Source organism: Theobroma cacao, chromosome 9 (genome assembly GCF_053813885.1).
Source record: "Theobroma cacao isolate CCN51 chromosome 9, ASM5381388v1, whole genome shotgun sequence".
Lineage (NCBI taxonomy): Eukaryota > Viridiplantae > Streptophyta > Magnoliopsida > Malvales > Malvaceae > Theobroma > Theobroma cacao.
The window spans coordinates 3,951,370-3,964,171 of NC_142647.1; the positions used below are offsets into that span (position 1 = coordinate 3,951,370).

General features: G+C 35.8%; 1 protein-coding gene across 1 annotated transcript; it reads right to left on the bottom strand.

The window, feature by feature from the left end:
• Positions 1-2,044: 2,044 nt before the first annotated feature.
• LOC18588272 (RING-box protein 1a) lies at positions 2,045-4,347 on the bottom strand. The gene is made up of 5 exons (XM_018126488.2): positions 4,084-4,347; positions 3,933-3,983; positions 3,761-3,820; positions 2,477-2,548; positions 2,045-2,371 (listed from the first exon to the last, which is right to left on the bottom strand). The coding sequence occupies exons 1-5, from the start codon at positions 4,217-4,219 to the stop codon at positions 2,334-2,336; spliced, it is 357 nt and encodes a 118-aa protein (XP_017981977.1). The 5' UTR covers positions 4,220-4,347; the 3' UTR covers positions 2,045-2,333.
• Between the last annotated feature and the right edge of the window lie 8,455 nt (positions 4,348-12,802).

The following is a 12,802-nucleotide window of genomic DNA, read 5'->3' on the forward strand; positions in this document are numbered from 1 at the left end:
TTCTAATTGATTGATGCTGGCTTCTGGAAGGAAAAGAGATAGGGGGCCCCGGACCTATTCACTTTTTTGCAGTAGGCAAAATATGCTCCCCAAAAGACTCTTGCATCATTGCCTGCACATAGTGTTAGTTTTTCAGTGGCTGCCTACCATACAAACACTAACGAAGAAATGAAGGCTACCACCATGCCAGATGGGGGATCAAGCCATTTCGAATATGAGCTCGGGCTATATCCGGGATTACTGCTGAAGCTGATGCAGGTAGTTTATTAAATTAATGCCTGCTCACATGTGCTTGTTTGTTCTGCTAAAATTAATGGGATAGTTCCTATATTTCCTTCTGTCCATTCCTACTCAACTACTATAGCCGTGGCACTTTACTTGCTTTAATTAAGAAGAAAAGTTCAAAGCAGTTGCAGTTATAGTGACAGTTCTATTTGAACTATGTGTAGGCGATGTAGATTGTATCTCAAGCATGACATAAACGTAACATTTAAAAATGATGAAAATTTTTGCAAATTCATCCATATGAGAGATGATGTAAGGATTATTTCAAGATTTGGGTGTTGGATGAAAATTGAGAGGGAAGGAGGAGATAAGATTACAAGATCAATCAACTAGCGTCTAGTGCGCACAAGCTTTTCCACACCATCTTGAGATCAAGGACGATACTTTGAACGTGATGGATACTACATTTATTTTTTATATATGAAGACTACAATAAGACACATCTTTAATTGGAGTACAAAAGGAAACACAACTAGCAGTATTTCGTTGATATATTTATGGGGGAAAGTGAGCATTTCAGAGTGTGTGTGGGTTATAAAAAAACACATTAACCATATCCCTTGGGAGGATGTGTACGAATCAGAAAGTTCCCTTCATGTTTCCTCTTGTTTTCTTGCGACTTGCACATGGAGAGATGCTTTTCTCTCGCCCAGCAAAAAGCATTGGTAGTTGAAAGCTGTCTTCTCAAAATTCACTTTGCACCTAATCTAAACAGCATTTGCTGTTTTCATTATTTATTTATCTTCTTCTTTATTTTGTCATGAAATACTGTTGATGATAGAGAATTAACTTAGGTATCATAATGAGAGTTAAGAATTTGTGCTTCACCCAAAAACACGAAGTTGTCTCCGCCTGGATCCTGACAATTAAGTAATGGAGAGGGGGGAGCTGAGCCTGAGCTGAATAATGCAGAAGCAATGCCACATCTATAGTTGGCGATATATGGAGTCATGGACCATAGAGTATCGGCACCAAACTATCATTTACGGCGAAGTGGGAAAAGGTACTAATCAGTCGAGTGGCGCAGGCACCGCAAGAAGTTTGGCGAAGACTTTTAACATTGATGGGGAATTTGTTGTTGCAGATTAGAGCTCCATGCCATGGCGCATAGGAAATATATAGGATGCTATTACTATGAATGAAACGAAAGGGACCATTATAAGGAAAAACAATGTTAGATATATTATAAATATAAAAATGCATCATTAGTATCGCTTATCGCTTAGGCCGAGTGGTTACGGAGTGTGCCTGCTAAGTACATGGGGGCTCCCCGTGAGAGTCTGAATCTCTCTGGCGACAAAATTTTCCAACATGTTTTTCTTAGCAATTTCAATTGAGCTTTCTGCGCGTTGTACATGGTCGAGTTGGCCCAGAAGGAGGAACCAGCTCAATAACATCTCGAACCTAGATAAAAGCTCCTGGCCACTGACTCATGTCTAAAACGAAACTTGTTTAACTGGCCGAGAAAAGAAGATTCTGGTTTTTAAACAGATCAACCAGGATTTTTAGTGCCTAACCACCCATTTATATCCTTTACAATACTTCGTGAAGGAATTTGATCTGGGATTAATTGCTATCATTAGTAGTATTTTTCTTCCTTTGGGCCAGGCCTTAAGTAGATGGAAACCAAAAGAAATTTCACGAGCATAAAGTTTAGAACACACCTTCATCCCATAGCAAATTATGTTGTTGTATATGCATATGATGGCAAACCATTTATACAATGTTGCAACAAAACAGACTAAACAGCATGGTCCCCTTTCCTGAACAAAGTGATTGCCAAGAATATTATTCACATGAAAAGACATTCATCAGCACCCACAACCAGAAAGAGAAGAGGAGAGATTAACACACAAAAGATAATAAAGCTCATAGCATTTAACATATTGCACTCGGTGCATATCAAATTCAGATTCCTAAGTTATATAAGCCAAATGTTTTTATAAAAAATTAAAAGTAACTCCAGTCGAATAAACAGAAAGCTGAAGAAATGGGCAGTCTTCTTCCACTACGTGACAAGGCCAAGGAGTTTCAACTACCCAAAAGATCTAGTGACCATACTTTTGGAACTCCCACTCACTGTTATCTGCAGAAGCAATAACATGAAACAAACAGACACTAAAGCAGTTAGAAAAATAAGATGGAGCAAAATATCCAAGCAAGATAAGGCACTGTGACACAAATAGCATACCCAGTGGACACACTTGCCGAGTCTTGAGCCATCGGCTGATGCAGTGGAAGTGAAATGCATGGTTGCAGACCCCTACATACACAGAAAGCAATTATACGTTGGATCAAGCAATCTGAAGCTAGAGATCAGGTCTAGAACATTATACTTTCAGCATTTTCTTAAAAAGAAAGGCAATCGTAGATGAGTTTAGGCATTCTCTTTTCAACAACATACAGACATTTATATGTAAGATGAGACCACTGTTACAGGCAAGGCCATAAAAGTTCCAAGATCAACCAAAACAATATCAATTGACAAGCAGATATATTAGTGCTGTTTAAGAAGGCTATCCTGTTCTTTATGTATCATCCACATTCTTCAATCCAAACTATATATGAATCTTTAGAATACTTGAACAAACAAGTAAACTCAACAGCAATTTAACCACTAATTTCTTCTTGTGCACTTCACTTAGCTTGATCATGCAAATCCATGCAAATTTGATGCTAATAGAATGTAGGGATCAACCATTTTGGCCAAGTATACATAGACAACAAAAGAAGAGCAACCAACATAGTTCATACCACTTGGCCAGCCCAAAAGTGAAAGAATAATCAGATATTTTGGATACAAAATAATCTGACATTGTGCTAAAACTGCACAAACATCGAATGCAATAAATCAAACCACCACTGGTTAACTTGCTTAAGTAAATCAGCCTACATTACAGCCTACAAAATAATGCAGCTGGGTGCCACAGGTGTAAAATAACAAAACAAAGCAATAAAGCATTAGAAATCAAGATTGGATAGCCCCCGTCAACTTAATTGATTTCATCACCATTAGCATATTAAAAGCTATAGTTATTGGATATGTTCTTCTTAATAAAAACATAAAAGAGTCGCCATAATTACTTTAAACTTTCTAATTTGCTCTCTTCTACACCAGACAAACACTCAGTCCACGGCTTTGTAAAATTAACTACAAGTTCAAAATTGAGTTCTAAAATCTCAACACTTGGATTTGGATTTAAGTTTATTGAAACCAAACAACCTAGACTACTCCACAAGTTAATAAATGCATATACAATGCAAAATAAACAACTGCTACATGTTCTAAGAGCACTTTCCAGTAACCTTTAATCCTAACAGACCTTTTAAGAATTCCCGACTCAAAACACCGAGATACAACTGTTAAGCATATCTAGAAAACTCAATTATAATCCCAACATTAAAACATGCCTACGACATTAGCATACAGTATATGAACTAAGCGTTAAGGTTCGGTGAGTGAAGAAAAACATACCCCAAGCAACAGTGCATTCCTCACTGGTGGCGCTGGCTTGGTTGGCTTGACATTCGATACCTAAACAACCAAATTAAAGCAAACAATCAGAATTAATAAACCCAAAGGACAAAATCATTACTCGAACAAAAAAAAGTAGTTAAAAGATTAAAATCAAGACAGAAAGACTCACATAGATCCATGATGTGATTCCTGCAAATTGCACAATTATCCACGACAATATCTGCATTTATCAAAAAAATCAGAGCCAAAAACAAATTAATTCCAAAGCATTAGTTACATACATAGAGGAAGTAAACTAGGGAACGGTTAGGGTTAGGTACCCCAGGCCCAGAGCGCAACGGCACTCCACTTTTTGATCTCGAAGCGCTTGGGCTTCTTAGTGGAGGAGGAAGGGGCGGTGCTGCTGGAAGCCTCGCCAACTGGAACCATCGGAACATCGGAGTCTAGAGTAGCCATGGCTGCGATCGTGAACCGAAAGGGCACAAGATCTTTTTGCTTTTGTTTTGGGGCAGAGTCGGACGCAGCAGGAGCAATAAAGAAAATAAGCACAAATATATATATATAATTTGGGAACAAATAAAGTTGGTATTGGATTTGGGTTTCGACAAGGTTGTACAAATAGGCTTTGGGTCAGAGTCCTATGAATGAAGGAGTAAAAAACAAACAAAGAGAAAACAATAAAACCTCTTTGCTTTTATTCCAATCTCCATATTAAATTGACTGAGTTGTTATTTTTTAGGAAAAAATTATATAAATTATGTTATAAAAGACTTTTTTTTTTGGATTTAGAGAAAAAGTTAAATCAATGCATTAATTAATGAATCAAATGCTTATGTATTTATAAAAAATGTGTTTTATTTAAATTAGGTTTCAATTTGCTTTATTAATTATATATAAAATAATAAAGCAAAAATAAAAGAGTTTGAATATGTTTTTCTGGGGGAAAAAATATATTATTTTTCGTTGGAATAGGCTTTTCAGCAATGCCTTTGGGCCTTTTATCAATTAGCAATTGTCTGCAACTTCGCATATAATTAACAGCATCCGTTGGTATGGGAATGTATATATATATATGAAGGCCCAATGAAGCCCTATATTCAGCCAACCCAACAGCCTTTGTTTCTCTCTTTTTTTTAATATAAAAAAGTTGAGGCAGGAAAACAAGAGCTAAATGGTCAAATTTGAGTTAAATATTCAAGTACTTTTTTAATTTATAATAATCAAAAGTTAAATATTCTTAATTTTTCACAGTTAAGGGTTAAATTGATAAGTAGATGTAGCATGTATCATATACAACAAAAAATCTTTTGAGTTAATGACATGACAGTTTTAAAAAATGTAATGTTACATATCATATTTTAAAATTTAGTTGTTAAATGTCATGCTAGAAATTATTGTTACACGTTATGTTGAAAATATAATTATTACACGTCATATTGAAAAATGTAATTGTTATACACAATGTTGAAAATTTATATATTATATTTCATGTTAAAAATTTAGCTGTTATATGTCATGTTGAAAATTCAGTATCTAAGTCATACGCTTGTCCTATACATACCAAACGCTTCTACTTAAACATTTAATTATAAAAAATCAAAAACGTTTGATTTTTAATTATTATAATTGAAATGTTTGATCTTTAATTAAAAAATAACCCAAAATCGCTTAATCTCAATTTAAACATTTAGTCATAAATTAACATGACAAAATTTATGAACCCAAAATAATCTATAATGGGAGAAGATGCTGTTTTGGTAATTATTCATGGTTGGAGAATAAAATCAAATATATGCCTTGCCAATCAACGAGAAATCGATTTCGCAAACCAGGTTGACTGAGAAGGGTGACCACCGAGCATTTCCATGCTGCTTCGATAAGTCACCAGTTGGCAGATGAATGCCAGTCTCTTTACCTTTTTCAATTCTTCACCTGTCTTTTGTTTTTTTTATCACAAATCCGTGCAAAAAAAGAAGAGAAAAGAAAAAGAACTGTATTCATTCATCCCCTTGAAACAAAATACCAGAAGTTTTATTGCTTGAGATGAGGGAGAGGTAAGTAACAAAATATACTTGAAACCACCAAAGCCAAATGCATAGTTATAATATTTAGTAACAGTAACACGTAAATCTCATCGGCTGTCGAGGGAGTTTAACTTGTTAATGGAAGCTGATGTTTGTTTGTTCCTCTATACGATAAACTTAAACATTGTAAACTACGTAAACTTGATGCTAATACAACAACTGGGTGGATCGAGTTCCATCCGCCTGTTCCTACAAACGCCCTTCCCTGATCCATATATATATCTGAAGATCTCCTCCCCTGATTTTGTTTAAGCATCGAGGTGGATGGAACTCGATCCACCTAGTATTAACATCCTACAAAAAAATTGCAAAAGTTAAAGGAAGTACATCAAAAGACGAATGAAGAAGAACAAGGTTACGGCGAACAAAATGACAGCCAGAAGAAAGAAACAGAGGGCAACTTCCTGGTTAGGGTTCTTGCTGTTGTTGTTGTTGCCACCTTTGTCCCCTCTCCTGCGACGTCGAAGCGGTCGCATGGGTTTGTCAATCTCTTTGTCTCTTGGCATGTGGTTTCTTTGTTTTTCCCTCCACAGCAATAATTATGCAACGCTGCATATAAGTTTAAGAGAGCTGATACCCGTAGCTGCAAAATTTAAGAGTTTGAGGACCGAGTCTTGTAAACTTGGTCAAATTGAACAGAAGGCTGGGGATTGTGATGGGTATCAGCTTTTATACAGTATCAATATTTCCTTTTATATTTTTTACAAATTTTAATTTATTTTCTCTTTTTTTTCCCTTCCTAGCGAGTTATGGATTTTGATTGGAGGTAGTTTCATAGCAAGTACCAAGCAATTTCACAACCTTTAAACCTTAAGTCGTCCAATTAAGTCTAATTATATATGATGAATGTACGTACGAGAAAAATGGAATCCATGCTTGGTTCCAGGAATTTAATTAAAGGGGAACCGGTTCCTTTAAAGTGGTTTACACTTTACTCAGCTTATGATTTGAGAGTTGACCAACGCTTTCAAGGCGTTTTCAAGTCTGAACGCATATATTTAATACATCTTCTTCCTCGTGTGAATTCTTACCATCAAGTCTTTGGCTTAGGTTTTGGTTAAGTTTTAGCCGGAAAACAGAGGTTTCAACCATGCCATATATATATACATATATATATATACATAATGTAGGAGCAATAGGAAACAGGACATAATTTGAAGGAGTCAATTGTTTAGCAGTTTAGGTACAAGTCACAATGTAGCAGGGCGCTTTACAAGGTTATTTTAAAGGTTCTAATAATTGATTTTGGTCTAAACCCACCTATTGGAGAAAACATTGATATTTTTGGTTAAGAATTAATTAAGATTGGCTGCTATTGGTTTGTCATAGAGAAACATAAAACGATTGGGTAGCTTCAATAAAATGCAAAAAAAAAAAATTAATTAATGATGATAATAATTAGGTTTTATTTCTCAAATCGACGATGAAAAGTTCAACCGATGAGGTCTTATTGATCAAATCGTCAATTGCTACCACCTAATTTAAGTTGAAAGTCAAGAAATCTAAACATTGCATCTTATTATTCCACGTTTTATAAACTCCCTAAAAAGTTCACCAATTTAATTACTTAGGCCTTGGGGTCAAATTTCAAAAGTTGAGTCTAATTATAAAACAATATTTTAATTTTTTTTAATTTTGGGTAAATACAAATATTGAAGTGCAAGACAACGGGGAATTCCACGAACTTGGATAATTGTTTCGCAAGGGGTGATGCTTAAGCTTTCTGTCGGGACTTCGTTGAAATTGAGTCAAATTAAAAACGTGGAAAAAATGCCGCCATTGCTTCCCGCTGAAAAGCAAATGCGTCGGCAAGTTGGATCTGCAGACTATTCAACCAATGATATTCGATTTTGGTTGCTCCTTCGTAACGTGACAAATCCTTTCTACAATTAGATAAGGTAATTTTGCATACTGTAAACTATGAATTTAAACGATTTTGGATTTAGATTAATCTTATTCTATATATTAATCATGTCACGAATAAATCATATCTTAATCATGTCAATTTCATTTAATTAGTTTAAAATTTAATTAATAAAAAATAATAATTAATTATTAAAAATAAAATAATTATTTCCTAAAATATCCTAAAGTTTCTAATACTTAATTAAGTATTATTATATAAAACTGAATGTTGATGGTAGTGCCAAGGGACAACTTGGGCTGGCTGCTTTTGGGGGTGTGATTCGAGATGAGTATGGTAATTGGATAGCAGAATTTTGTTAAAGAATTAGTATTACTTTTTCTTTATCAGCTGAGCTTTGCGACATTTATTAAGGCTTGACATTGTGTTGGAATAGAGGTCTCAGGAAAATTTGTGTGGAAACTGATTCTATGTTAGCTCTACAAAAAATTTATTCTCAATCTTCTATGTTAGATCCGAATGCTCAGTTATTGAGAGGGATTAAAAAGCTTCTTCAACAGAGTTGGGATATTACAATTTCTCACGTACATCGTGAAGCCAATCAGTGTGCCGATTGGATGGCAACACATATAGAGAACCTAGCATTGGGGTTACATATTTTCGACTTTCCACCACATGGTTTTGTTTCTTATTTACTTGCAGACAATCTAGGCATATCATGGCCTAGGATGATGTAATATTTTTTCATCTTTTCCCTTATATATATAAAAAAAAGTATTACTAAGTGGGCTTCTTATGCTAATGTAAGAAATTGGAGTGGTGAAAACAAATGGCATAGCAGTGTTAAACTGAAACTAAGGTAATAAAGAAGAGAGAATGCTAGAGAGATCAGCCTCGAGGAGGCAATTGGAGAAGATACAATGGACAAGGGAAAGGTTACGAGGGCGAGACTTGGAAAGACAAGGGTAGAGCATATGGTAATGAAGGCGTATCGGATACTGAGAAATGAAAAAGTAGATTTTTCTCTCTCTTTGTGGGAAATATCTATCCACGAACACAATGGAAGGACATCAAGGATTGTTTCAACAGATATAGAGTGGTTGTAGACATTTATTTCCTTAAGACAAATATGAAAGAGAGATGTAGGGTATGCTTTTGTTAGGTATAGACATGAGAGGGAGTTAGGGAGGGCACTTAATGCAGGTTAAGGGGAGACAGTTGGTTGTAAAAGTGGCAAAAAGGAAAAAGGAAAGGATCGGGGATGTTAAGTAAAGAGAATACGAACATCATACAAGAATGCCCTTAGGGTGAGATTAGAAATAGGAGCAGAGGGGAAAAAAGAAGGAAAAGTTGGACAAGTCAAAGATGTTGAAGTTAAGCCTGAGGTTAAAGTGGGTGTTGTAAAATCTGAAGAGATCATAAAGGATGATATCCCAAAATGGCCGGAATGTGAGGTGAAGCCAAATGTAAATGATCTCGAATGGTTAGAGTGCTTAGTGGTGGGGAGACCAAAACAAGGTCTGAGTCAAAATGGTATTCAAAAAGCCTTGCAATTAAAAGGGGCATGGGTTTAGGTGAGATCCATAAGGTGTGGTTTGATGCTGGTTATGTTTGGAGAAGCTGAGAAAATGTAGTACTTCATGGAGATGAATAGAAAGATATTTGAGATTTGGTTTGAAGATATCTAATCGTATAAGGAATGGAGGAAAGAAATGAAGCACCTTGTGTGGGTTCGCCTGGAAGAGATACCACTTTCATTATGGCAGAGAGCTACTTTTGAAGCGATTGAGAATTGCTATGGGAGGTTCATCAGTGAAGACGAGGATACTAAGGAAATAAACAGATTAGATTATGCAGTTATACTAAGGAAGTGCTTAACAAACTCAAGATTACATCAGTCAATAAAGTGACGGTGATGGGAGACTGCTTTTGGATCAGAACTACAGTTATTGAGACTGTTGGATTCAGATAAGAGAATAAGAATATTGGTACATGCTAAGGGAAGAAAGAGGAGTCTTCGTATGGATCTCCTATAGCATGGGCGGAGGAGAAAATCGATGAACTTTTTGATAAAAGGAGTTAAGGCTGTAAGGGAAGAGGTGAAGAGTTCCAATCGGATAGTAATGAGTGAAAAGAGAAGTTAGGGACGAGCTACATGGTAGAGTAGAGTAAACTTGCATATTTTTGAAGTCAAACAACTAGGGGGCCCACGGATAATGATGGTGACAACTATGTTAGAATACCAAAATCTAATAATGAAAATAATTCAAATGAAGCAAGTTAGTTAGGAAATGGAGGGAAAAATCGTAAGGCAGCTTAAATAAACAGATTCTGCTGGGTTGGGTTGTGCAGGATGGATGGCTTGTTGGAGGAGGAGAAAAAGTTTTGATCCATGAAGCTAGAGCCTAAGGGAAGTATAAGGTGAACCATGAAAGAAAGGAATGTGTGGATGGGCCAATCATGGATAATTAAAAAAAAAAAGAGATAAATGTTAAGGCCTAATATGGAAGTCACAACTATCGAAAGAGAAGAAGTCTAGAAAACTTACTAGATGAAAAAAGCCCAAGCGAAAGGGTGCGAAAAGTTGTGGGTAGGGGTCTTAAGAACCTAAGGGAAAACTCAAGCAAGGGGAACATGAGCTTTAGATAAGAGAATAATGATGAGAGAAAGAATGATGGACTTAATGAGAAGGATACTGGAATAAGGGATATGATAAGCACCACGAGAGGTGAAAGTTCACGAAAACAAAGATGGAAGTAAGAGGCTAGGGAAAGGGATGGAACAAAATTCAAAAAAAAGGGCTCTACATGATTTCTCAAAAATAGGGGCTCAGCTCAAAAGATAGGGAGTGATGCGAAAAGAAAAAGTGGGATACTGGAAGCAGAAGTCCAAGGAAAGGTAACGAGGACAAATAAAGGCGGGATGGGTTAGGGGGATAAGGATGAGGGAATATGTAAAAGAAAAAATGGAATGGAAATGGGTAATAATCAAAGAAAAGATGACAGTTGAGTGAAAAAAGGTGGTACAAGTAGCAGGTCTAGTGTACAGAAGAAAAAAAAATCAAAAAAGGAATTAGGGATTTCATCAATAATGACGGAGTAACTAGGGCAATGGGCACGAATTCTTTCTCAAGATCGAGAAGTGACAATGTCCAGTAGGTATCATATTTGTTGAGAGAAGTTGAGATTACTTGGGATTTAAATAGCGATCTGGGGCTAAAGTATGCTACCTGTAAAGAAGCAATCATAAATTGTTTCCATAACATGGAAGAGGGGTATGGTGGAGATAATTTTCTAAGAATGGCTCATGGTGGTTGAAGTATCAATTTGTTGGATTCGAGGGCAGGTGTGTGGCTTCTGAAAGGAATGATTTTAATCATTTGGAATAATATAGGTATGGGGCAGAGTGAGAAAAAAAAGGTAACTAGGAGATTGATCAGTACGGGAAAACCTAATATGATATTCTTACAAGAAACAAAGCTTCAGAAAGTAAAAAAAAAAAGTTGTATGAGAGATTATGAAGGAAAGAAGATGTTGAGCGAAGAGTGATCATGGCAAAATGGAGGTTAAGAAGTTGATAAGTCTATGGAAGAAAATCTTCTTTACCTTGAAAAAATACAAAGAAAATAAGAAAGTCATGCTTTTGTAGAAAGGGTTCGAAGGATCAACGTTAAATGTGGATTTCGTCAATGTGTACGCGTCAAATAAAGAAGTGAGTAAGAGAGAACTATGAGATGAAATTATAAATCAAACAAGGTGTATTGAAGTATAGTGTGTGGTGGGAGGAGATTTCAACACAGTCAAGAATGAGGAAGAGAAAATTGGACAAGGTAACATTGGATGACCGGTAACGCAGTTCAATAACTTATAAATGAGATCGTGTGGCGGATTTGCCACTTGTGGGAGCAAAGTTCACATGGTGTAATAACTGAGAAAATGCGTCATTTATCAAGTTAGATTTTAATAATGTGATTCAAACCTGTCTTTCCTGCTCCTAATCAAATTATTGTTCGGTTAAAGTGGGTTCAAAAGAAGTTAGTTGGGAACTAAAGCCATTTAGATTGTGTGACTATTGATTTGAGAATGAGGGGTTTAAAAAGTTGATTAAGGAACACTGTGGGAAGGAAGAGGATGAAAAGGGGAACATTGGGTAGTTTAAAAAATGTGAAACAAAGAATTAAAGAATGACAGAAAAAGACATTTGGGAAAATCTCTAAGAGGATTTCAAGGCTGGAGAATGAGTTTGGTAATTTTAGTAAGGGATTTTTAGAGAAAGAGGGGGAAAGAGAGTTCAGAGGTAAATTGGTGACAAAAAAGGTAGAACTCTGGAACTTACATTAGGTATAAAAGAAGGAATAGAGATAGAAATCAAGGGTGAGATGGGTAACAAAAAGGGATAAAAATACAAAATTTTCACCAAATGGCATTAACTCGAAAAAAAATTAACCATATTGATAATGTGAAGATGGATTGAGGAGTGGTGGAAGAACTAAAAGAGATTAAGGAGTTATCGCCAAATACTTTGAAGAACAATATAAACAAAAAGGGGTGTTGGAATGAGCTAGAATGTGGGTTACTGAAACTTACTCGAGAAACAACTACAACGCTTGAGAAGCCCGTTACAGAATGAGAGGTTTGGGAGACAATATGTGGATATGAGGGACGTAAAGCCCCTACATCAGATGGGTTTAATATGAATTTTTACAAAAAAAAAAAATTAGGATGTGATTAAAGGGAAAGTTATAAAGTTTGTGGTAGATTTTTTCAACTCAAGCAAACTTGGGCCCGGGGTGAATAACTCTTTTGTTACACTTATTTCAAAAATTGAAAATCCAACAAAATTGAGAGACTATAGGCATATAAGCCTTGTTGGAAGTCTATACAAAATCGTAGCTAAATTGTTTGCCAACAGGTTGAAGGCTGTCATTGGTGAAGTGATCAGGAATAATCAATTGCTTTCATTAGCGGCAAACAATTAACTGATTTTGTTTTGGTGGCAAACAAGATTATTGATCTACTCAGAAAGGAAAAAATGGTGGAATTATCCTTAAGGTGGATTTTCAAAAGGCCTACGACAGTGTGGATTGACGAT

Bases quoted from the DNA above. Each gene is read 5' to 3' on its own strand.
- LOC18588272 (XM_018126488.2), bottom strand. From the start codon at position 4,219: ATGGCTACTCTAGACTCCGATGTTCCGATGGTTCCAGTTGGCGAGGCT. The intron at 3,984-4,083 runs GTACCTAACCCT...TGATAAATGCAG, and splicing joins CGTTGCGCTCTGGGCCTGGG to ATATTGTCGTGGATAATTGT. The intron at 2,549-3,760 runs GTATGTTTTTCT...CTGTGTATGTAG, and splicing joins GGAATGCACTGTTGCTTGGG to GGGTCTGCAACCATGCATTT.